Source organism: Physella acuta, unplaced genomic scaffold (genome assembly GCF_028476545.2).
Source record: "Physella acuta isolate Inbredline_101_S28 unplaced genomic scaffold, ASM2847654v3 ptg000653l, whole genome shotgun sequence".
NCBI lineage: Eukaryota > Metazoa > Mollusca > Gastropoda > Physidae > Physella > Physella acuta.
Window position 1 is genome coordinate 92,501 of NW_026732172.1, and position 27,051 is coordinate 119,551.

Sequence of the window (27,051 nt, forward strand, 5' to 3'; positions counted from 1 at the left end):
GTTGTTGCTGACGTTGTTAGTCTCTCGTCTCTTGGATGTATGGTCCTGGTTGTTGCTGACGTTGTTAATCTCTCGTATGTCTCTTGGATGTATGGTCCTGGTTGTTGCTGACGTTGTTAATCTCTCGTATGTTTCTTTGATGTATGGTCCTGGTTGTTGCTGACGTTGTTAATCTCTCGTATGTTTCTTGGATGTATGGTCCTGGTTGTTGCTGACGTTGTTAGTCTCTCGTCTCTTGGATGTATGGTCCTGGTTGTTGCTGACGTTGTTAGTCTCTCGTCTCTTGGATGTATGGTCCTGGTTGTTGCTGACGTTGTTAATCTCTCGTATGTCTCTTGGATGTATGGTCCTGGTTGTTGCTGACGTTGTTAGTCTCTCGTATGTTTCTTTGATGTATGGTCCTGGTTGTTGCTAATGTTGTTAATCTCTCGTATGTCTCTTGGATGTATGGTCCTGGTTGTTGCTGACGTTGTTAGTCTCTCGTATGTCTCTTGGATGTATGGTCCTGGTTGTTGCTGACGTTGTTAGTCTCTCGTATGTCTCTTGGATGTATGGTCCTGGTTGTTGCTGACGTTGTTAGTCTCTCGTATGTCTCTTGGAAGTATGGTCCTGGTTGTTGCTGACGTTGTTAGTCTCTCGTCTCTTGGATGTATGGTCCTGGTTGTTGCTGACGTTAGTCTCTCGCATCTTGGATGTATGGTCCTGGTTGTTGCTGACGTTGTTAGTCTCTCGTCTCTTGGATGTATGGTCCTGGTTGTTGCTGACGTTGTTAGTCTCTCGTCTCTTGGATGTATGGTCCTGGTTGTTGCTGACGTTGTTAGTCTCTCGTATGTCTTCGCCTCTTGGATGTATGGTCCTGGTTGTTGCTAATGTTGTTAATCTCTCGTATGTCTCTTGGATGTATGGTCCTGGTTGTTGCTGACGTTGTTAGTCTCTCGTATGTCTCTTGGATGTATGGTCCTGGTTGTTGCTGACGTTGTTAGTCTCTCGTCTCTTGGATGTATGGTCCTGGTTGTTGCTGACGTTGTTAGTCTCCCGTATGTCTCTTGGATGTATGGTCCTGGTTGTTGCTGACGTTGTTAGTCTCTCGTATGTCTCTTGGATGTATGGTCCTGGTTGTTGCTGACGTTGTTAATCTCTCGTATGTCTATTATATGTATGGTCCTGGTTGTTGCTGACGTTGTTAGTCTCTCGCATCTTGGATGTATGGTCCTGGTTGTTGCTGACGTTGTTAGTCTCTCGCATCTTGGATGTATGGTCCTGGTTGTTGCTGACGTTGTTAGTCTCCCGTATGTCTCTTGGATGTATGGTCCTGGTTGTTGCTGACGTTGTTAGTCTCTCGTCTCTTGGATGTATGGTCCTGGTTGTTGCTGACGTTGTTAGTCTCTCGCATCTTGGATGTATGGTCCTGGTTGTTGCTGACGTTGCTAGTCTCTCGTATGTTTCTTGGATGTATGGTCCTGGTTGTTGCTGACGTTGTTAGTCTCCCGTATGTCTCTTGGATGTATGGTCCTGGTTGTTGCTGACGTTGTTAGTCTCTCGTATGTCTTCGCCTCTTGGATATATGGTCCTAGTTGTTGCTAATCTCTGATGAACACCGCTTTGTTTCGATCGATTTTGAGTCCGACTTCAAAGGCTTCTTAGGGTGATCGATTCAGCCTGGTTTGAGCATGTTATTAACTCTGGTATAGACAAACAACCACAAAACCGAAGTTCCCCAGCCTTTTGGTGATTTTCCACTGGGTTCTTCTTTCTGTGTTTGTAGTCTGTTGCATGATCCGGTCAATTAACATCAGGAATATCCTGTATAGGGTTGATTGCCACTCTAGAGACTGTTCAACAAAGATGCGTAGAGAGTGTCATAGGTGCATGGCCTATCCTTTCGAAAACAAGCCTATACTAGTCAAGTTTTCTGTACAATTTCTAAGTATCGCTAGGATGATTCTTGTAAGAACCTACTTGGGACTATGGGAAGGGTTATCAATCTCCAGTTGTTGCATTGCAACAGGTCTACTTTCTTTAGTATTTTTGCAACGTGGCCCAGTTTCCTGCCATCTTCCCAAATCTGCAGTAGCAGAGGTTGTAATATATTCACGGATATCGCTGGTTCTGCTTTAAGCTCCTCTAATGGAATGTCGCCTGGGCAAGCTGGTTTTCTATCTTTCACACTTCTTATCGCCCTTACTATTTCTAACTTTGTCACTTTAAAAATACTTAATAAGTTTAAACCTATGTAACCAATAGAGATTTATCTCTATAGACGACACAATCACATAGTTGGCTGTTTGTTGTTATTACGGCTAATGGTTTCATACTCCCAAACATTCAGCGGGTCAAATAGATGATCAGACATTACAACATCTGATAGACGCCGTGAGATTGAGAGCAGGATCCAGCGGGCTAAGAGACCTCTACACTCAAATACAAGGTCCTTGTTTAGTTTGACATTTACTTTGAATTATTCATCGTTGAAATTTGGAAGTTAAGGAAGGAAGGTTAGAAAAGATGCAATAATAGCAGGGTTGATCTAAAGGAAGGGTTGATAAGATGCAATAATAACAGGAGTGATCAATATTTTCCTTTGGGAAAAATAAGGAAAGGTATTTAAAACTGATATATTTTGTCCTGGTATCTTTTGTCCGTTAGATCAATTGTGCTTGAGATCATTTGTCCTGAGATCATTTGTCCTGGGATAATTTGTCCGTGAGATATTTTGTCTGAGATATTTTGTCTGAGATCATTTGTCCTGAGATCATTTGTCCTGTCACCGTTTAAACCTATGTAACCAATAGGGATTTATCTCTATAGACGACACAATCACATAGTTGGCTGTTTGTTGTTATTACGGCTAATGCTTTAATACTCCCAAACATTCAGCGGGTCAAATAGATGACCAAACATTACAACATCTGATGGACGCCCAGAGATGGAGAGCAGGAGCCCATGGTAATTACCCGTTGTCAATTAGCCCCTATGGTAATTACACTTTGTCAATTAGCCCCTATGGTAATTACACTTTGTCAATTAGCCCCTATGGTAATTACACTTTGTCAATTAGCCCCTATGGTAATTACCTTTTGTCAATTAGCCCCTATGGTAATTACCCTTTGTCAATTAGCTCTCAAGCTAATTAACCTACGGCATTTAACACCCCAAGGCAATTCCCTCCCGTACATAAGCCCCCCATCCCCCGGTCTTTACCCCCCCCCCCTACCGTAATGGTCGGGTAGATTAAGATAAAATCGCATTTTTCGGCTTTCACTTGTCCTTCACTAACGACCTAAACCCTAACCCTAACCTTAAATTTAGCTCTAATCTTAACACTAAAATTACCCTTCCATCCAACGGTAAGAGGAATGTAAAGATATGGTTCAGGGTCCATTTGTGATCGACATTTAGGTAATGACTTACTATCATTTGTGTGTATGTGTGTTGGGGGTGGGGGGTAACTGACAGGGGTGAGGGGGTAACTCATCAAGGGGGAAATGAGTAGGGAGATACTCTGTTCCCATCTCTACCCTCTGCCTTTGTTGTAGTCCAGCGTACAACGTGTACCTTGATTCAACTTTTGAACTTTTCAACCTCCAGCGGGCCCCATGGAAACTTTCATAGACCCCAGTAAAACAGAGCCCCCCGGTGGTCCAACTACGAGTGACCGGAGATATACGACGGGCAACACAGAGTACAAGAGCTACTTCAAAGCACTTCAAGGTCCTTTTTAGCTTTTACTTTTATCTTTAGCTCTCTCAACCATCTTGTAAGAGTGTATTACATGGGACGGGACTTATGTATTGTGTTTTGGGATGGGTTAGGAGGGACTTATTTTTTATTGGAAAACTGCAAAGTACGATCTGAGTATAACCTATTCCCACGTTTTCTTTAACCTGCTTTCGCGTCTGTTTGTTTGTCTTTCCATCAAATCTTGCGATCGAAATCTCGGGCACTTCCCAGTTAGCTAGCGCGCTGAATTTTTCCGGGAAGCTTTGTTTCCGATGACAATACAATATTCAATTATTATTATTACTAAATTGATCCATGGAAAAATTTTATTGATCATTTTAGACTCATATTTATTTGTACAAAAAAGGGACGTCACCTAGTAATTGTAATTTGATAAAAACAAGGTTCGGCACTTTCCCTCTTCTGGCTTACTGCTTATGACAAATATGAAAACGTGGGTTTTTAAAATTTTTTTTAATGATAATTATTTTCTGTCAAATATGACCCAAGTATAACTCGTTTGTCTTCAAAATATGACCCAAGTATAACCCATTGTCTTCAAAATATGACCCGAGTATAACCCATTGTCTTCAAAATATGACCCGAGTATAACCCATTGTCTTCAAAATATGACCCGAGTATAACCCATTGTCTTCAAAATATGACCCGAGTATAACCCATTGGCTGGTGTTAAGGCGACTGATCACACACCAATCAATATATATATATATCACGTTTTAAGTCTATTGTAAGCGTTTCGCGGATGTAGCCTTAACGAAGCACATCAGACAATAAAAAGGGATGGGCTTACATACAATCAGAACGGGGAAAAGTTGCAATATTTACTTTCTCGTATATACGAAGTATAGAGAAAGTATTGTAATCGTGCACAAAAATCACTTGAAATTTTAGCAATTTTCACCGTATTACAACTCAGTACTTCATCACATTCCGAAGTATAGAGGACTTATTTTAATCGGGCAAAAATTATCAATCCAGATTTATCAAAATTAAGAGGTTTTATGCGTAATCCAGTCTGAAAAACTGGGCTTTGCAATTCTGTCCGTATGTGTCAGTCTGTCAGTCTGTCTGTCCGTGTGTAAACACGATAACTTGAGTACCGTTACAGCTAGGTTGATGAAATTTCATATATAAGTATTTTATCAAAATAGTAGATCCGTGTCAACTTTTGAGCGATTTCCGATAGTCGGAAGTGGTACTTTTTCTACTTTGAAATTTTAAAAAGCCTATAACTTTAGTACTATTTCAGATAGATAAATGAAATTTCACATGTAAGTAATAGATCTAATTCTCTACCTTCTGTCAAATTTTGAGTAATTTCCATTGACCAGAAGTAGTAATTTACGCTACTTCCGATTTCTCAAAAAACTAATGTAAATTTTTAAAGTACGAATAATATTGCGCACTATTATGCACTTTTTTTATTTTGCGTTCACTTGGTGTGCAATTCTTTTGTCTACGAGATTTTATTCTATTTTTAAAACTTTAAGTATTTAAAATGGATTAAAAATCATGTCTATAGCCCGAGTTCCCATCCCCTGTTATTTTATATAAAAATATTCGAGAAAATTTAGGGGAGATCACTCCCGGTTTATTTGTTAGTACAATCAGAAACGTCAAAGACAATATGGTGTTTTCCTTTGTAAATTTTGTGGAGGCGTGTGAAAAGAGTAGAGTGGTCTTAATATTGATTTTTATTGAGGACATCATTTCGCGCTTTTGTCGTAGACACTTTTTAATCACATTTTAAAAAGCGGCGAAAAAAAACACTGACTGGTAAAAAGACTGGGGCCATTAATTCCACAAAGTCTCACTAAGTTCTTTCTTTGTATTTACTAAAGTCTCTCTTTTAAGAAAAAAATAATTTCCTCTCTTAGGATGTTTTATCTAATTATTCTTGTAAATAAAAAAATAAATAAATAAATAAATAAATAAATAAATAAATAAATAAATATATATATATATATATATATATATATATATATATATATATATATATATATATATATATATATATATATATATATATATATATATATATATCCTTATATATCGCCTAGAGCGCAGCAGAAATTACAGCGAATCTGTACCAATCAATTCAAGTTTCTTTGAAGCCGGCGGATCCAGAAGTAAGATATGTACTTCATGTATACATACATTCCGTCAAGTCATACATACATTCCGTCAAGTCATACATACATTCCGTCAAGTCATACATACATTACATCAAGTCATACTTACATTCCGTCAATTCATACATACATTCCGTCAAGTCAAACATATATTCCGTCAAGTTATACATATATTCCGTCAAGTCATACATACATTCCGTCAAGTCATACATACATTCCGTCAAGTCATACATACATTACATCAAGTCATACATACATTCCGTCAAGTCATACATACATTCCGTCAAGTCATACATACATTCCGTCAAGTCATACATACATTCCGTCAAGTCATACATACATTCCGTCAAGTCATACATTCCGTCAAGTCATTCAATACTAGTTCCAATTTACACCACGACACGTACCTATGCTGAATTTTTTTGCTTGATAGTTTTGATTAATTACGAAGTTAAAATAGTAATTCACTATTTAAGTGTTTGCGGTTGTACTTCAAGTTTTCTGTACAAGTAATCTCTAAATATCGCTGGGGTGATTCTTGTAAGAACCTACTTGGGACTATGGGAAGGGTTATCACTCTCCAGTTGTTGCATTGCAACAGGTCTACTTTCTTTAGTATTTTTGCAACATGGCCCAGTTTCCTGCCATCTTCCCAAATCTGCTGTAGCAGAGGTTGTTATATATTCACGGATATCGCTGGTTCTGCTTTAAGCTCCTCTAATGGAATGTCGCCTGGGCAAGCTGGTTTTCTATCTTTCACACTTCTTATCGCCCTTACTATTTCTAACTTTGTAACTTTAAAAGTACTTAATATGTTTAAACCTATGTAACCAATAGAGATTTATCTCTATAGACGACACAATCACATAGTTGGCTGTTTGTTGTTATTACGGCTAATGCTTTCATACTCCCAAACATTCAGCGGGTCAAATAGATGACCAAACATTACAACATCTGATAGACGCCTTGAGATTGAGAGCAGGAGCCCATGGTAATTACCCTTTGTCAGTTAGCCCCTATTGTAATTACCTTTGTCAATTAGCCCCTATGGTAATTACACTTTGTCAATTAGCCCCTATGGTAAATACCCTTTGTCAATTAGCCCCTATTGTAACTACCCTTTGTCAATTAGTTCTCAAGCTAATAAACCTCCGTCCTTTAACACCCCAAGGCAATTTCCTCCTGTACATAAGCCCCCCCCCCCCCACCCCCCGGTCATTATCCCCCCCTACCATAATGGTCGAGCACATTAAGATAAAATCGCATTTTTCGGCTTTCACTTGTCCTTCACTAACGACCTAAACCCTAACCCTAACCTTAAAATTAGCCCTAATCTTAACACTAAAATTACCCTTTCAACCAACGGTAAATTTAATGTAAAGATAAAGTTCAGGGTCCATTTGTGATCGACATTTAGGTAATGACTTACTATCATTTGTGTGTATGTGTGTTGGGGGTGGGGGGTAACTGACAGGGGTGAGGGGGTAACTGACAGGGGTGAGGGGGTAACTGACAGGGGTGAGGGGGTAACTCATCAAGGGGGAAATGAGTAGGTAGATACTCTGTTCCCATCTCTACCCTCTGCCTTTGTTGTAGTCCAGCGTACAACGTGTACCTTGATTCAACTTTTGAACTTTTCAACCTCCAGTGGGCCCCATGGAAACTTCCGTAGACTCCAGTAAAACTGACGGTGGTCCAACTACGAGTGACCGGAGATATACGACGGACAGCACTGAGTACAAGAGCTACTTCAAAGCACTTCAAGGTCCTTTTTGGCTTCTACTTTTATCTTTAGCTCTCTCAACCATCTTGTAAGAGTGTATTACATGGGACGGGACTTATGTATTGTGTTTTGGGATGGGTTAGGAGGGACTTGTTTTTTATTGGAAAACTGCAAAGTACGATCTGAGTATAACCTATTTTCTGTTAAATATGACCCAAGTATAACCCATTGTCTTCAAAATATGACCCGAGTATAACCCATTGGCTGGTGTTAAAGCGCTTTTGTTGTAGACACTTTTTAATCACATTTTAAAAATATGCGAAAAAAAAAACACTGACCGACTGGGAAATAGACTGCGGCCATTAATTCCACAAACTCTTACTAAGTTCTTTCTTTGTATTTACTGAAGTCTCTCTTTTAAGAAAAAAATAATTTCCTCCCTTAGGATGTTTTATCTAATTATTGTTATAATATAACTCGCACATACATTCCGTCAAGTCATACATACATTCCGTCAAGTCATACATACATTCCGTCAAGTCATACATACATTCCGTCAAGTCATACATACATTCCGTCAAGTCATACATACATTACATCAAGTCATACATACATTCCGTCAAGTCATACATACATTCCGTTAAGTCATACATACATTCCGTCAAGTCATACATACATTCCGTCAAGTCATACATACATTCCGTCAATTCATACATACATTCCGTCAAGTCATTCAATACTAGTTCCAATTTATACCACGACACGTACCTATGCTGAATTTTTTTGCTTGATAGTTTTGATTAGTTACGAAGTCAAAATAGTAATTAACTATTTAAGTGTTTACGGTTGTACTTTATTATTATTTTTTTGCTACCGTTCGCTCATTAAGAATGCTATAGACGGATAAAGTATCTATATATATAATTCTCTTCTTGGAGACGATAGAAAACACCAAGCTGTAAGCGCGCTCCCTACCACCCCCACTCCTACATGGTCTGGTGAGCTGTGGTTCACGCTAAATGTTTACAATCGTAGAGCCGGGTTTAGTGACGGCTATTAGGGGCAGATAATTTAGTTTGAAACGATTTTAAACTTAGGGGAGGTAACTAAGAGGAGTTTACTTTCACGCGGGGGGGGGGGGGTCGAGGTGTGGGGTAGGGGTTGGGGAAAGGAGGGGGGGGGTATCGTCCTTAACGAGCTACTGATAGTGTTATAAAGCAAATATTTTCAGTGGCAGCTTTGGTACTTCGAATTCACAAATTATGAATTGCTGAAAAGTAGAAAATAAAACAACTAAATAGCGGCGTTAGCGGCGTATCGCCGCGGGTCGGCTCGTTTGCTTTAAACCCCAAACGGTAGTTGCCGATCTGTTAAAGTCATGTATCTGTTATAGTCAAGTATCTGTAATAGTCAAGTATCTGTAATAGTCAAGTATCTGTTAAAGTCTACACCGTCAGTTGGCTGATCCCTGGCGTTTCAAATCATTTTTATATACTAATTTCACATCTAATTAGATTAAACTAATTTTACATCTAATTAGATTAAAATATTTTCACATCTGATTAGATTAAACCAATCTCACATCTAATTAGATTAAACCAATTTGACATCTAATTAGATTAAACTAATTTCACATCTTATTAGATTAAACCAATTTCACATCTGAGAGTTAGCCGAGTGAGACTTGGTTTTCAAAGAGATATCAATAACAGTTTGTAAATATCAAACTTTCAGCGGGTGCCGTCATTCCCGAAGGTCAATACAATTTTAGAGACCTGTCTCCGGATGCTAGAGTTCAGCAGAATTACCCTGGCGCTCACTTTCAGGAAGTGGAATTTTCAAGACCTAACAGTGGCGCAGCGTCCGGTAGTTCATACATGTTGTTGGTGTCCGTTAGTTCATGCCCCTTGTTGGTGTCCGTTAGTTCATGCCCCTTGTTGGTGTCCGTTAGTTCATACATGTTGTTGGTGTCCGTTAGTTCATGCTCCTTGTTGGTGTCCGGTAGTTTATACACGTTGTTGATGTCTCATTTCAATCAGAAGTTTCCAAATGTTCCATGTTTGTGCCCAAACCAGGGGCGGAACTGCAGTGCTGCCAGACCCCGCAATGCGGGGGGGGGGGGGGGGGGGTCACGCCATTTAGGGACCCCCGGTCGACCCCATAGTTTTTATTATAGTTAAAAAAATAAAATTTTCCTGCAATTTTTGACTTAATGTTTGTTTTGTAAAACGATTACCATAGCTGCGGTTTGATTATCTTTATTCTATAGACACCATCCCCACGCTGTTGTATATTTTTCCCCTTTGTTTTTAAACCACTGTGAAAGCAAAGTCCTCCCTCTCCTACAATAAAACTTATCAAAGATAAGCAAACGTTCAAACCACTCCCATGACTTATTTCCCCTTTTTTAATAGTCAAATTGGGGGTGCTCATAATCTCCTATTAATAGATTTTTTTGTACTTAACAAAATAAAAAGCAATTACTTCTTTTAATAAATATTTTTTCATAAAGTACTTACTAAAGATTGACCTTGTATAAAAAGGAAATGTATTTAAAATTAATAATATAAATACAAAAAAAAAACCCATAAAAATAATCATAACACGAGACACCATTACTTCCACAAAGATTTCATGTTTTATATTCTTTTGGCCAGATAGACGTTAAGAGAACCTATAGCAGATAAAATGAAATTGATTTTTCAAAACACACTAATGCACTTAGACACAAGACATGACATAGTAATTTGTTTTAATTGAAAAAAAAATTTTTTATTCTCAAGATCCCAAACAGGCCAGCAATGAATATATATATATATATATATATATATATATATATATATATATATATATATATATATATATATATATATATATATATATATATATATATACATATATATATATATATATATACATATATATATATATATATATATATATATATATATATATATATATATATATATATATATATATATATATATATATATATATATATATATATATATATATATATATATATATATGGGGGGGCCTAAAATTTTTTTTGCTGGGTGGCAATTTTTTTCTAGTTCCGCAACTGGTCCAAATATAAATCAGAAGTTCCCAAATGTTCCATGTTTGTGTCAAATTTACATGCAGAAGGTTGTCAAATGTTCCATGTTTGTGCCAAATTTACATGCAGAAGGTTATCAAATGTTCCACGTTTGTGTCAAATTTAAATGCAGAAGTTTCCCAAATGTTCCATGTTTATGTCAAATTTATTTGAATAAGGTTGCCAATGTACATTACAAGAATATTCCTCGTAAGTAAAAAAAATATAAAAAACTTGTAACTTTAGACCAGTCTACAACGTGTATTTGACCTGTACACACAGTAGAGTTTATGCTTGCTTACACACAACCCCCTGTACTTGACCAGGGACAAAGAGATTTGATTACCTTGTGCGAGTGACCAAATTGATTACCTTGTGCGAGTGACCAAAAGATTTGATTACCTTGTGCGAGTGACCAAGAGATTTGATTACCTTGTGCGAGTGACCAAATTGATTACCTTGTGCGAGTGACCAAGAGATTTGATTACCTTGTGCGAGTGACCAAATTGATTACCTTGTGCGAGTGACCAAGAGATTTGATTACCTTGTGCGAGTGACCAAATTGATTACCTTGTGCGAGTGACCAAATTGATTACCTTGTGCGAGTGACCAAGAGATTTGATTACCTTGTGCGAGTGACCAAATTGATTACCTTGTGCGAGTGACCAAATTGATTACCTTGTGCGAGTGACCAAATTGATTACCTTGTCCGAGTGACCAAGAGATTTGATTACCTTGTGCGAGTGACCAAATTGATTACCTTGTGCGAGTGACCAAGAGATTTGGTTACCTTGTGCGAGTGACCAAGAGATTTGATTACCTTGTGCGAGTGACCAAGAGATTTGATTACCTTGTGCGAGTGACCAAGAGATTTGATTACCTTGTGCGAGTGACCAAGAGATTTGATTACCTTGTGCGAGTGACCAAGAGATTTGATTACCTTGTGCGAGTGACCAAGAGATTTGATTACCTTGTGCGAGTGACCAAGAGATTTGATTACCTTGTGCGAGTGACCAAGAGATTTGATTACCTTGTGCGAGTGACCAAGAGATTTGATTACCTTGTGCGAGTGACCAAGAGATTTGATTACCTTGTGCGAGTGACCAAGAGATTTGATTACCTTGTGCGAGTGACCAAGAGATTTGATTACCTTGTGCGAGTGACCAAGAGATTTGATTACCTTGTGCGAGTGACCAAATTGATTACCTTGTGCGAGTGACCAAGAGATTTGATTACCTTGTGCGAGTGACCAAGAGATTTGATTACCTTGTGCGAGTGACCAAGAGATTTGATTACCTTGTGCGAGTGACCAAGAGATTTGATTACCTTGTGCGAGTGACCAAATTGATTACCTTGTGCGAGTGACCAAGAGATTTGATTACCTTGTGCGAGTGACCAAATTGATTACCTTGTGCGAGTGACCAAGAGATTTGATTACCTTGTGCGAGTGACCAAATTGATTACCTTGTGCGAGTGACCAAGAGATTTGATTACCTTGTGCGAGTGACCAAGAGATTTGATTACCTTGTGCGAGTGACCAAGAGATTTGATTACCTTGTGCGAGTGACCAAATTGATTACCTTGTGCGAGTGACCAAATTGATTACCTTGTGCGAGTGACCAAATTGATTACCTTGTGCGAGTGACCAAATTGATTACCTTGTGCGAGTGACCAAATTGATTACCTTGTGCGAGTGACCAAATTGATTACCTTGTGCGAGTGACCAAATTGATTACCTTGTGCGAGTGACCAAATTGATTACCTTGTGCGAGTGACCAAATTGATTACCTTGTGCGAGTGACCAAATTGATTACCTTGTGCGAGTGACCAAATTGATTACCTTGTGCGAGTGACCAAATTGATTACCTTGTGCGAGTGACCAAATTGATTACCTTGTGCGAGTGACCAAATTGATTACCTTGTGCGAGTGACCAAATTGATTACCTTGTGCGAGTGACCAAATTGATTACCTTGTGCGAGTGACCAAATTGATTACCTTGTGCGAGTGACCAAATTGATTACCTTGTGCGAGTGACCAAATTGATTACCTTGTGCGAGTGACCAAATTGATTACCTTGTGCGAGTGACCAAATTGATTACCTTGTGCGAGTGACCAAATTGATTACCTTGTGCGAGTGACCAAATTGATTACCTTGTGCGAGTGACCAAATTGATTACCTTGTGCGAGTGACCAAATTGATTACCTTGTGCGAGTGACCAAATTGATTACCTTGTGCGAGTGACCAAATTGATTACCTTGTGCGAGTGACCAAATTGATTACCTTGTGCGAGTGACCAAATTGATTACCTTGTGCGAGTGACCAAATTGATTACCTTGTGCGAGTGACCAAATTGATTACCTTGTGCGAGTGACCAAATTGATTACCTTGTGCGAGTGACCAAATTGATTACCTTGTGCGAGTGACCAAATTGATTACCTTGTGCGAGTGACCAAATTGATTGCCTGAGTATACCCCTATGAGCTCCAGCAAGACTCGGTCGTACCCCATATTTTTACATTAGTGTCTTGTAATGTTCCAAATGTTTGGAGTAAAAACGACCAGTTGTGTAAAAACGACCAGTTGTGTAAAAATGACCAAATGTGTAAAATGACCAACTGTGTCAAAACCATCAACTGTGTAAAAATGACCAACTATGTAAAAATGACCAACTGTGTTAAAACGACCAACTGTGTAAAAAATGACCAAATGTGTAAAATGACCAACTGTGTAAAAATGACCAAATTTGTAAAATGACCAATTGTGTATAAATTGCCAACTGTGTACAAATGACCAACTGTGTAAAAATGATCAATGATGTTTTTCCATCTGACACAACAGAGCCCCGATCAATTCCCAGCGACAAGTCGATAAAGAAGTTTTACGTCCCCCACTTGACCTTCCCCGACCGTCACTTTCAGAATGAAGACAAGAGAAAGCAAACCTTAAGTGGTAGTTTCTAGTTGCTTTAGCGCCACGTTTTTATATCAGAACGTCTCTGTCCGACATATACATATATATGCATATGCATACGCATATGCATACGCATACGTATACGTATACGTATACGTATATGTATTTGTATATGTATATGTATATGTGTATGTGTATGTGTATGTGTATGTGTATGTGTATGTGTATGTGTATGTGTATGTGTATGTGTATGTGTATGTGTATGTGTATGTGTATGTGTATGTGCATGTGCATGTGCATGTGCATGTGCATGTGCATGTGCATGTGCATGTGCATGTGCATGTGCATGTATATGTATATGTATATGTATATGTATATGTATACGTATACGTATACGTATACGTATACGTATCTGTATGTATATGTATATGTATATATATATATATATATATATATATATATATATATATATATATATATATATATATATATATATATATATATGTGTGTGTGTGTGTGTGTGTAGAGTCTTTCCCCGTTGGTGCCCAAGCCACACGGTGCAGATGATGTAGAAGATCTGTTACAATACGAAGGGATAGTGTGGTCAGCACTCTGCCCAGTCGTCTTGTTTCTCGAACATGAGTCAGAGTTGGGAGGATTCAGTATAATATAAACCAACACAATTCCAACAATCTATACAATATTTATAGCTTTTAAAAAATAAATACACAAAACCAGTAATGAATAAAAAAAAATACCTATAGATGCAATTTTGTTCACTCTCTGATCGACAGAACCCCCACCCTTCGATGGTACGGTAAATACGTTTCTGTTTGTTTTCCATTTTGTTCTGATTGATTAAGTCATCATAGACCTAACGAATGACATATTGATTTCACTGACGGAAAACAAGCTAAAGGATGAAGTGAAAGTAAAATAGTGGTGAATAGAGCTTGCACTGTTGTGTGACTGATTCGGTGCAAGTTTGATAAAGTAAACTGCGAAATGCGAAACTGTTTTCATACGGCCTTTCGATTTGTTGTTCAATGTAATATTCAGCAGCCGTTTCGTTACATGTTAAATTTTGCAGCAGTTTTGTTAAATTTTAAATCCTGCAGCTGTTTTGTTACATGTTAAATCGTTCAGCAGAAACTAAAAATAATATTTTCCCATGTATTTCACTCTCCAGAGGACCAAGAAGATGGTATGTGTACCCAGTTTGTTTTTATTTCGCCGCTGAGTTGAATTCTATGTAGTACTGATTCTGAATTAATCTTTTTTATGAATAATGCTCGCCCAGTCGCATATTTGTTGTCATTATTTTAAAAAAATATCTAATTGTTATTTTTGGAAGATCACCAATAATTATTTTAAATATTATTGTAATTCTAGAAAGTTCATCCCTAATTAATATGAATATTGCTGTCATTCAAGAAAGTTCATCCCTATAATTATTGCTGTCATTACAGAAAGTTCACCCCTCATTAATATAAATAATGTTGTCATTCTAGAAAGTTCACCCTTAATTAATATAAATAATGCAGTCATTCTAGTAAGTTCACCCCTAATTAATATAAATATTTCTGTCATTCTCATTTACAGTTATCGAAGCGTTTAAGTACTTCCGCACTTTATCCATAAAGAACCCAGACGGTACTATTTTAGCTTTCTTCTCTGTCATTTTACCTGGCCACCTCTCGCTATTGTTGACGAGGCTGGTTTAGCCACCACCAGAGGCCAAAATAACGTTTTATTGTTAACGGTTCACATTTGGATAAACCTGGACCTCATACACACAATCAACTACCTGTCTATACACCAATCAACTTCCCTAGATATTTCTTCACACAAAATATACTTACCTACACAAAATGCTCTTTCACACACAATTCTACTCACACAAAATGTGTACTGATATACAACATGTATCCACACAATATTTACTCACAAACAATATATATACACAAAGCTGAGAGTCATTCAAATATTTCTCCTTACATTTTCCCCATGCTCCCCTCTCCTGGCACTTAAAGCGATGAAAATTACGGACTTCACTACGTACAAGGACGCCGAACGTGACGGTATCAAATTCTTTGAGTTGTTTCACTTGTTGCTTGAATATTTACTGTTGTTTAACTCTTCTACTTGTTGCGTTCAGTTTTAGGTCTTTATTCGGTTCAATATACTGTTATTAACAAGCTACCTATCCAGAACGATAGAGTTGCATCTAGTATCTTAACACGTTTCAAGTAAAACACAATGTTTCAAAGGCTAAGATCTCTGTTTTCATTTTTCCATGATTTTCCAAGATTATTATCTGATTGTAAAAAGTTTCACGCTTTTAAAACTATTATCTGATTGTAAAAAGTTTCACGCTTTTAAAACTATTATCTGACGAGAAAAATGGCCCGTTGAGGAAGGATACAACGGGCGCTAGGCTGATAGTGCTGTCTCTTTTCTCTAAACTAAAACCACCCCATCCCCCCCCCCACCCCACCCACCCCCACCCCACCCCCACCCCCCCCCCCCAAAAACATGTCTACCGTCCCATTCAACGAAATATAATTATATACTTTTTCCAGTGTCCGCCCCCTCCCCGAAAATTCTACCCCCGCCCCCGAAAATTTCAAGTACCCCCCACCCCTCTCCGGGGAGGAAAAAGTCTGAAAGAAACACTGGTGTCGCGCTTAGCCACTACCCGAAGAATTGCATTAAAGAAATTGCAAGAAAACCACTTTTTAGATTAGACACATTAATTAGGCGGTAATTTTATTATAGAGTATCGATGAAGAAATTTCTTTTGAGTTAGGGAGGGGGGGGGGGGGGGCTCAGACGTTCTTACGCGGGGGTGGGGCTTCGCCCCTACCCGAAGAATTGTATGAAAGAAACTCTTCACGCAAACCACTTAGATTAGACAAAATTTCCTTTTTATTCAATGTTTACTCGAGAATCAATGACGTCATATTACTGTGTGCACTCTCCGGCTTGAGATTATTTTCTACTCTGTGCTAAATGTGACGACGTCATACTTCGTTTTTCGAATTACTATGCATGTTTTTAATTTGCTAGTGTTTTCTCTAGAGCGTTCTTGTCAGATAGACAGACAGTGCTTGTGTTTTCTCTAGAGCGTTCTTGTCAGATAGACAGACAGCGAAACTATTAGTATTAACGAGAAAAATGGCCCGTTGAGGAAGGATACACCGGGCGCTAGGTTGATAGTGCTGTCTCTTTTCTCTAAACTAAAACCAACCCACCCCCCCCCCACACACACCACCCCCCACCCCCACCCCTCCCACCCCCATCCACCCCACACACCACCCCCACAACCCCAACCCCCCACCCCCACCCCAAACTAAAACCAACCCACCCCCCCCCACCTCCCACCCCCACCCACCCCACACACCACCCCCCCCCCCAACCCCACCCCCCACCCCCACCCCCAAAAAAACATGTCTACCGTCCCATTCAACGAAATATAATTATATACTTTTTCCAGTGTCCGCCCCCTCCCCGAAAATTCTACCCCCGCCCCCGAAAATTTCAAGTACCCCCCACCCCTCTCCGGGGAGGAAAAAGTCTGAAAGAAACACTGGTGTCGCGCTTAGCCACTACGCGAAGAATTGCATTAAAGAAATTGCGAGAAAACCACTTTTTAGATTAGACACATTAATTAGGCGGTAATTTTATTATAGAGTATAGATGAGGAAACCACCCCACCCCACCCCCCCCCCCCCCCACACACACCATCCCCCACCCCCCCCCCCCCCCACCCCCCACTCCCAAAACAATCATGTCTACCGTCCCATTCAACGAAATATAATTATATACTTTTTCCAGTGTCCGCCCCCCTTCCCGAAAATTCTACCCCCGCCCCCGAAAATTTCAATTACCCCCACCCCTCTCCGGGGAGGAAAAAGTCTGAAAGAAACACTGGTGTCGCGCTTAGTCACTACCCGAAGAATTGCATTAAAGAAATTGCAAGAAAACCACTTTTTAGATTAGACACATTAATTAGGCGGTAATTTTATTATAGAGTATCGATGAAGAAATTTCTTTTGAGTTAGGGGGGGGGGGGGCTCAGACGTTCTTACGCGGGGGTGGGGCTTCGCCCCTACCCGAAGAATTGTATGCAAGAAACTCTTCACGCAAACCATTTAGATTAGACAACATTTCCTTTGTATTCAATGTTTACGCGATAATCAATGACGTCATTATATTACTGTGTGCACTTTCCGCCTTGAGATTATTTTCAACTACATGCTAAATGTGTCGACGTCATACTTCGTCTTTCGAAATACTATGCATGTTTTTAAATTGCTTGTGTTTTCTCTAGAGCGTTCTTGTGAGATTGAATTTTTTCTTATGTTTTCTCTAGAGCGTTCTTGTCAGACAGAGCGTTCTTGTCAGATAGATAGATACATACACAGACAGCGAAACTATTATTATAGATTGTAAAAAGTTTCACGCTTTTAAAATTATTATCTGATTGTAAAAAGTTTCACGTTTTTAAAATTATAATCTGATTGTAAAAAATTTCACGCTTTTAAAACACATTTCTTGTCACCAGTGCTGGAGGCGTTCGAAAAATTCCACACTCTCGCCATGGACAGTTCAGAGGGTACTTATTGAATTTTGTAGTTTTCTTCATTTTTCTATTTTATTAATTTGTGTAGAGTTTTGTTAACTTGCGTAGAGTTTTGTTAACTTTTGCAGAGTAATGTTGATTTTTGTAGAGTTTTCTTAATTTTTGTAAAGTTTTCTTAATTTTTGTAGATTTTCTTAATTTTTGAAAGGGTTGTGGGAAGCTGTTAATAAATAATATCGACCATTTAGTTCAAACTGTATTCAGTGGCGTAGCCAGGATCGTCTCATGGGGGGGGGGGGGTTGTCAAAACTTTCATATATATATATATATATGTGTGTGTGTGTGTACATATGTATGTGTAAGTGCTAGCGTGTAAAGTATTGGTGGCTGGTGACAATAGAAACTCGTGGGTGCCATCGACTAACTTATCTTAGTATTAGCTATTGTTCTGTAACAAGTAACACATGTACACTATCGTAGGAAATATAAAAATCAAATTTCCATCATTTTCATCAGATTTCTCCAAATAAAAACTTCCGAAATCCCTGTGCCCCCTAAGTGCAATACCTTGTCGGCCGCAAAAAAAATTATAGATTCTATTATGGGCGCTAATCTTAAACGATTTTCTAGAATTTTTTTGACTTATAATAAATTTAAGGAGATTTTAATAAGTTTAATTTTTTCTCCGTCACCGAATTATGATTTTGGGAAAGTAAAATTGCTCTTTTATGATACTCACATTGCTGGTGCTCATTAAACTTGTCTGTTGCCTTTTTCCAGTTTGATGAAATTTTTGATAGCTTATCCAAAGGCTGACTACCTACACCACTATTATTCAAACTAAACAAAACACAATATTTGCAAAATGCGCCATCAAGTAATTTGGAATAAGTCAACCAGTTCCACCTAAGTAGCCACAAATATTGAAACTTTAAATTTCTTTGTCCGCTTGCTGGAAATTTAAAAAGTTCATCAGGACGCCAGATGTTTTCTAATAAATACAACCGTGTATCGTCTGTAACAACTCCTTTGATAAAATTGCTGATATCATTTGCGTAAGAAACAGTCGAAGGTGCTGAATTTATGGAAATTTCTTCATGTAATGTACTTTGAGAAGCAATAGTACCATCTTCATTTTTATCATTTTCAGTTTTACTTTTCTTTGTAAAGTTAATAAAGTAGTTTTTAATTTCCTTTTTCCTTCCGCCATTATTAAAATGAATTTAAATTGCTTGAAGTAGTTAAAAGATACACATTAAAACACGACTATGCGAATAAGAAAATAAATTATTATTGGTCTTCTTTTTTGACTGTCTAAATTGACTACTGTAGTGTAGGTTCCTGGCTCTCCATCTATATTTAATAACCAAATACGCAGTTTTTCTATCTACCAACACGAAGTTTTGTGTCAAAATTTGTGGGTCAAGCCCACGCTTTCCTGCCAGATGTGGATCCGGTAGTATTTTATAATTGACACATACCAATACTCATCCCACCCTCACCTCCTTTTACACCCCTTAACTGATAACCTTGTTCAGCTTTCCCTTCGCCTATTGCGACCCTGAGTGTTTGTTGCTTAAGCACTAAATGATAGCGACACAAGTCCATCGTCGTCAATAGCTGTAACTTAACATAAAGGATTATCATTTTGAAGGTCTTAACCCCCCCCCCCCTTCCACCCTCACCCCTGCCTACTCCTCCCTCTGCCATCTTTATCATTTTCAGTTTACTTATCTTTTTAAAAATTAAGTAGTTTTCAGTTTCCTTGTTTCATCCGCCATCGGTGAAATGAATTTCAAATGTTTTGAAGTAGTTAAAACATACACATTATAGAACCTCAATGCGAATAATAATCGATTCCTTTGTTTGTTTTTCATTTCTAGACGCTTTCCGGTTGCACTACAATTATATTAGACAACAAAGGCCTACCCACGTAGCCCACCCCTCCCTTTCGACACTCCTTAACTGATCTAAGCTTGGCCAACTTTCCCTTGGCCTACTGGGTTCAAGATTATTATACATTACATTAGCGCGATAATAAAATTCATAACTAAATTCTACAGGCAATTCTCATCACAATGATATACATTGTTGTTCTACAGCAGTGGTTCCCAACCTTTTTCGAGTGGCGACCCCCTTTTATAAAAAATTAAGTGACCCGCGACCCCCATAGAATTAAAAAGCCGAAATTAGTATGAAAATTAATAAGCACTAAAATAAGATTTTCTATTAGACTTTCAATATGAACTACTCTTGATAACTATTTTAAAAGCAGGAGTAAAATTGCATACTATTCACTAAACCTTCGTGCTTAAGTTTTTAATTAACAACCATTTTTGTTAACGCCAACCTATGTCATTATAATTATCTTAATTTTGTTTTTAATCAAAGAATAGTGTTGAAAATATATTCTCGAAAAGTCAATCAATTTTACGTTTGGTTATGAATGGTGAATACTACACCGAAATTGTGTATACAGTTTTTCATTTTACGCGGAATCATTCTGTAAATCAGATAATAATAATCTTGTAATTCATCTGGAATGCTGGCAACATCAAGGGAAGAAGAGAATGGGTAATGCGTCAATGTAGATTCTTCTTTTTTCAGCTCAGAGAAATAGCGATGCAGTTCGTTTTCAAGAGATTCAAGATGCCCAGAAATCGCTTCTTTCAAAATTTTAATTATCTCACAATCAGATTCATCTACCACACCGCAGAGTTTCTCAAATTTACAATATTTCCAAGATTTATTTTCTTTACCGATTTTACAGCTTTGATAAAAATGCCCCGAGATTATCATGGAAAGTTATAATATTCGTTCATTTTCCCATAAGCTTCAGGTTAAGCTTATCTTGATGTTCGAACACATCTGCTAGGTATGAAACTCTCTCCAATCACTCTATGTCGTTTTAAGTATACCAAAAAGTCTTGTTTCCTTTGCACTTCCAAGAACAATTTGATTTCAGATTTCGTTTGACAGCCAGCGTACTGCAGTGTAGAAGAGCAGAACCTCGTGATCTATATCAATGTTTTTGCTCAGTTCTTTGAAGGCTCCAGATTTTATATAATTTACGACTTATACTAGCAATGGACTATTGGTGTCGATTGGTTAGGGCAGTGGTTAGGGAGCTAAATCTTTTCTGCTTTCTGAAAGCCCGATTTTGAGCTAAACATAGATGGCGCACCATCCGTACAAACCCACATAGCCGTTCTAACCCATTTTAACCATCCAGTTTCAAAAATGGTATTTATTTTCTCAATGCTATCTTCACAAAAGAGCAACTCTTCTTTGCTATCATCCGCATGAATATAGACATAGACCAGCAACTGCGAACACGAACTCACGTCTGTTGATTTATCAACTTGAAAAGCAAACAATGGTGAAAGCTTGATTTCGATAAAAAAACATTTACGTACATGCAGCGTTTGATGAGATTTTCCCTTATTGTTTTTTTTTTGCTTGGCATTTTCTATCGCGACTTCATTTGATGCTTGCACTAATGTTGGTGAAAACTTCCAGTTCGATCAAGTCTCTGGCGTTTGCAACTAGCTTCTTGCCGACGAAAGAACTCCATATGTTTTTGGTGTGTTCCGAATGACTCGTCTCAAATGGAGTTTTAGTTTTGAAGATTTCATAGATTCGTGACTGAGAACAACTTTGTACAGTGCGCTTTGTTTCTTCTCTATTACATTTCCAGTGATGTTAATGAAGCCGAATTTTAAAAAATCTTCTAAATATTTATGTTTTGTTTCAAATTACTAAGGTTTAGTATACCAGTTGGCGACCCCCCAGAAAGACCTTCGCGACCCCCAGGGGGGTCGCGACCCCCAGGTTGGGAACCCGTGTTCTACAGGCTTAAGTGTTTAGTGTTTAAACCCTAAATAATATCGACACAAGTCAATAGCTGTAGCTTAACGTAATAAAAGTAGTCATTTTGGGGGTCCATGGCCCCCTCTAACCACCCCCCCCCCTGCCTACGCCACTGACTGTTTTAAATAAACAACCTACCAATACTGAAGTAATTTTTTAAAAATTGCATCGACAGAATCAGGCGAAGATGGTAGCTATAGATGTTTTATCGTTGGTTTCTTTAGGTTGTGTTGAGGTTTTAGCTGTAGATGTTTTTATCGTTGGTTTCTTTAGGTTGTGTTGAGGTTTTAGCTGTAGATGTTTTTATCGTTGGTTTCTTTAGGTTGTGTTGAGGTTTTAGCTGTAGATGTTTTTATCATTGGTTTCTTTAGGTTGTGTTGAGGTTTTAGCTGTAGATGTTTTTATCATTGGTTTCTTTAGGTTGTGTTGAGGTTTTAGCTGTAGATGTTTTTATCGTTGGTTTCTTTAGGTTGTGTTGAGGTTTTAGCTGTAGATGTTTTATCGTTGGTTTCTTTAGGTTGTGTTGAGGTTTTAGCTGTAGATGTTTTTATCATTGGTTTCTTTAGGTTGTGTTGAGGTTTTAGCTGTAGATGTTTTATCGTTGGTTTCTTTAGGTTGTGTTGAGGTTTTAGCTGTAGATATTTTATCGTTGGTTTCTTTAGGTTGTGTTGAGGTTTTAGCTGTAGATGTTTTTATCGTTGGTTTCTTTAGGTTGTGTTGAGGTTTTAGCTGTAGATGTTTTTATCGTTGGTTTCTTTATGTTGTGTTGAGGTTTTAACTGTAGATGTTTTATCGTTGGTTTCTTTAGGTTGTGTTGAGGTTTTAGCTGTAGATATTTTATCGTTGGTTTCTTTAGGTTGTGTTGAGGTTTTAGCTGTAGATGTTTTATCGTTGGTTTCTTTAGGTTGTGTTGAGGTTTTAGCTGTAGGTGTTTTATCGTTGGTTTCTTTAGGTTGTGTTGAGGTTTTAGCTGTAGATGTTTTATCGTTGGTTTCTTTAGGTTGTGTTGAGGTTTTAGCTGTAGATATTTTATCGTTGGTTTCTTTATGTTGTGTTGAGGTTTTAGCTGTAGATGTTTTATCGTTGGTTTTTTTTAGGTTGTGTTGAGGTTTTAGCTGTAGATGTTTTATCGTTGGTTTCTTTAGGTTGTGTTGAGGTTTTAGCTGTAGATGTTTTATCGTTGGTTTCTTTATGTTGTGTTGAGGTTTTAGCTGTAGATGTTTTATCGTTGGTTTCTTTAGGTTGTGTTGAGGTTTTAGCTGTAGATGTTTTTATCGTTGGTTTCTTTAGGTTGTGTTGAGGTTTTAGCTGTAGATGTTTTTATCGTTGGTTTCTTTAGGTTGTGTTGAGGTTTTAGCTGTAGATGTTTTATCGTTGGTTTCTTTAGGTTGTGTTGAGGTTTTATCTGTAGATGTTTTATCGTTGGTTTCTTTAGGTTGTGTTGAGGTTTTAGCTGTAGATGTTTTATCGTTGGTTTCTTTAGGTTGTGTTGAGGTTTTAGCTGTAGATGTTTTGTCGTTGGTTTCTTTAGGTTGTGTTGAGGTTTTAACTGTAGATGTTTTATCGATGGTTTCTTTAGGTTGTGTTGAGGTTTTAGCTGTAGATGTTTTTATCGTTGGTTTCTTTAGGTTGTGTTGAGGTTTTAGGTGTAGATGTTCTATCATTGGTTTCTTTAGGTTGTGTTGAGGTTTTAGCTGTAGATATTTGATCGTTGGTTTCTTTAGGTTGTGTTGAGGTTTTAGCTGTAGATGTTTTATCGTTGGTTTCTTTAGGTTGTGTTGAGGTTTTAGCTGTAGATGTTTTTATCGTTGGTTTCTTTAGGTTGTGTTGAGATTTTAACTGTAGATGTTTTTATCGTTGGTTTCTTTAGGTTGTGTTGACATTTTAGCTGTAGATGTTTTATCGTTGGTTTCTTTAGGTTGTGTTGAGGTTTTAGCTGTAGATATTTTATCATTGGTTTCTTTAGGTTGTGTTGAGGTTTTAGCTGTAGATATTTTATCGTTGGTTGCTTTAGGTTGTGTTGAGGTTTTAGCTGTAGATGTTTTATCGTTGGTTTCTTTAGGTTGTGTTGAGGTTTTAGCTGTAGATGTTTTTATCGTTGGTTTCTTTAGGTTGTGTTGAGGTTTTAGCTGTAGATATTTTATCATTGGTTTCTTTAGGTTGTGTTGAGGTTTTAGCTGTAGATATTTTATCGTTGGTTGCTTTAGGTTGTGTTGAGGTTTTAGCTGTAGATGTTTTATCGTTGGTTTCTTTAGGTTGTGTTGAGGTTTTAGCTGTAGATGTTTTTATCGTTGGTTTCTTTAGGTTGTGTTGAGGTTTTAGCTGTAGATGTTTTATCGTTGGTTTCTTTAGGTTGTGTTGACATTTTAGCTGTAGATGTTTTATCGTTGGTTTCTTTAGGTTGTGTTGAGGTTTTAGCTGTAGATGTTTTGTCGTTGGTTTCTTTAGGTTGTGTTGAGGTTTTAACTGTAGATGTTTTATCGTTGGTTTCTTTATGTTGTGTTGAGGTTTTAGCTGTAGATGTTTTTATCGTTGGTTTCTTTAGGTTGTGTTGAGGTTTTAACTGTAGATGTTTTTATCGTTGATTTCTTTAGGTAGTGTTGAGGTTTTAGCTGTAGATGTTTTATCGTTGGTTTCTTTAGGTTGTGTTGAGGTTTTAGCTGTAGATGTTTTATCGTTGGTTTCTTTAGGTTGTGTTGAGGTTTTAGCTGTAGATGTTTTGTCGTTGGTTTCTTTAGGTTGTGTTGAGGTTTTAGCTGTAGATGTTTTATCGTTGGTTTCTTTAGGTTGTGTTGAGGTTTTAGCTGTAGATGTTTTGTCGTTGGTTTCTTTAGGTTGTGTTGAGGTTTTAACTGTAGATGTTTTATCGTTGGTTTCTTTATGTTGTGTTGAGGTTTTAGCTGTAGATGTTTTATCGTTGGTTTCTTTAGGTTGTGTTGAGGTTTTCTGATTTCAAATGTGCCAATTGTGTTGACTTTTGAACACCATCCCACCTTACATCATCCCCACCGGCCCGCCACACAACACACACATACACACCATCACACACAATACAAACACACATAGCCACACACCACACACATGCACAACATCACATACAATACAAACACACACAGCCACATACCACACATACACAATACCACATATAATACAACCAAACACACAACCACACACAAACTACCCCACAAAAACACTATCATCACCACAAACTTCAACATTATTATCCCCATTCCTCTGTCAACATTTTATGAAATTGAAACCCCTTTATCTTCTAACTAGCCTTTCAAGAGTTTCGCACGTTTTTACATCTTCTATATGAGTCTCCAGAAGGTAGAAAATTTATTGTCTTTTCTGTTAGGTTGTTTGCTGACCAGTTTGTTGGATTACCAGTTTGTTTGATTACCAGTTTGTTTGATTACCAGTTTGTTGGATTACCAGTTTGTTGGATTACCAGTTTGTTGGATTACCAGTTTGTTTGATTACCAGTTTGTTGGATTACCAGTTTGTTGGATTACCAGTTTGTTTGATTACCAGTTTGTTCGATTACCAGTTTGTTGGATTACCAGTTTGTTGGATTACCAGTTTGTTGGATTACCAGTTTGTTGGATTACCAGTTTGTTTGATTACCAGTTTGTTGGATTACCAGTTTGTTGGATTACCAGTTTGTTTGATTACCAGTTTGTTGGATTACCAGTTTGTTGGATTACCAGTTTGTTGGATTACCAGTTTGTTGGATTACCAGTTTGTTTGATTACCAGTTTGTTCGATTACCAGTTTGTTGGATTACCAGTTTGTTGGATTACCAGTTTGTTGGATTACCAGTTTGTTGGATTACCAGTTTGTTTGATTACCAGTTTGTTGGATAACTGGTTTGTTGCATTACCAGTTTGTTGGATTACCAGTTAGTTGGATTACCAGTTTGTTCGATTACCAGTTTGTTCGATTACCAGTTTGTTGGTTTACCAGTTTGTTGGATTACCGGTTTGTTGGATGTAAATAATTTAAAGTTGCTGATATTATTTTACTTTAGTTTAAATCGCTGTACACTAGTTTTAATACGATTGACTTCTAAATCTGCTGATCTGGGATGTTCTAGATCTGTTGATCTGGGATTTTCTAGATCTATTGACCTGGGATGTTCTAGATCTATTGACCTGGGATGTTCTAGATCTATTGACCTGGGATGTTCTAGATCTGTTGACCTGGGATGTTCTAGATCTGCTAACCTGGAATGTTCTAGATCTGCTGACCTGGGATGTTCTAGATCTGTTGACCTGGGATGTTCTAGATCTATTGATCTGGGATGTTCTAGATCTATTGATCTGGGATGTTTTAGATCTGCTGATCTGGGATGTTCTAGATCTGTTGACCTGGGATGTTCTAGATCTGTTGGTCTGGGATGTTCTAGATCTGCTGACCTGGGATGTTCTAGATCTGTTGATCTGGGATGTTCTAGATCTGCTGACCTGGGATGTTCTAGATCTGCTGACCGGGGATGTTCTAGATCTGCTGACATGGGATGTTATAGATCTGTTGACATTGGATGTTCTAGATCTGTTGACCTGGGATGTTCTAGATCTGTTGATCTGGGATGTTCTAGATCTGTTGACCTGGGATGTTCTAGATCTGTTGATCTGGGATGTTCTAGATCTGCTGACATGGGATGTTCTAGATCTGCTGACATGGGATGTTATAGATCTGTTGACATTGGATGTTCTTGATCTGTTGATCTGGGATGTTCTAGATCTGTTGACCTGGGATGTTCTAGATCTGTTGATCTGGGATGTTCTAGATCTGTTGATCTGGGATGTTCTAGATCTGTTGACCTGGGATGTTCTAGATCTGTTGATCTGGGATGTTCTAGATCTGCTGACTGGGGATGTTCTAGATCTGTTGATCTGGGATGTTCCAGATCTGTTGATCTGAAATGTTCTAGATCTGTTGACCTGGGATGTTCTAGATCTGTTGATCTGGGATGTTCTAGATCTGCT

The 27,051-nt window shown here is 38.0% G+C and overlaps 1 protein-coding gene across 1 annotated transcript in view; it reads left to right on the forward strand.

Annotated features, from left to right (window-relative positions):
• Nucleotides 1-27,051, forward strand: part of LOC131948620 (uncharacterized) — a 53,232-nt gene that overhangs the window by 19,918 nt on the left and 6,263 nt on the right. Inside the window, exons 12-25 of the mRNA XM_059310227.1 lie at nt 2,330-2,428; nt 2,878-2,946; nt 3,589-3,711; nt 5,802-5,870; nt 7,522-7,638; nt 9,331-9,462; nt 13,534-13,644; nt 14,400-14,417; nt 14,795-14,809; nt 15,208-15,258; nt 15,639-15,686; nt 18,173-18,223; nt 22,236-22,250; nt 25,340-25,390. Coding sequence (XP_059166210.1) covers nt 2,330-2,428; nt 2,878-2,946; nt 3,589-3,711; nt 5,802-5,870; nt 7,522-7,638; nt 9,331-9,462; nt 13,534-13,644; nt 14,400-14,417; nt 14,795-14,809; nt 15,208-15,258; nt 15,639-15,686; nt 18,173-18,223; nt 22,236-22,250; nt 25,340-25,390 — 969 coding nt within the window. The remainder of the gene's footprint in view (nt 1-2,329; nt 2,429-2,877; nt 2,947-3,588; nt 3,712-5,801; nt 5,871-7,521; nt 7,639-9,330; nt 9,463-13,533; nt 13,645-14,399; nt 14,418-14,794; nt 14,810-15,207; nt 15,259-15,638; nt 15,687-18,172; nt 18,224-22,235; nt 22,251-25,339; nt 25,391-27,051) is intronic.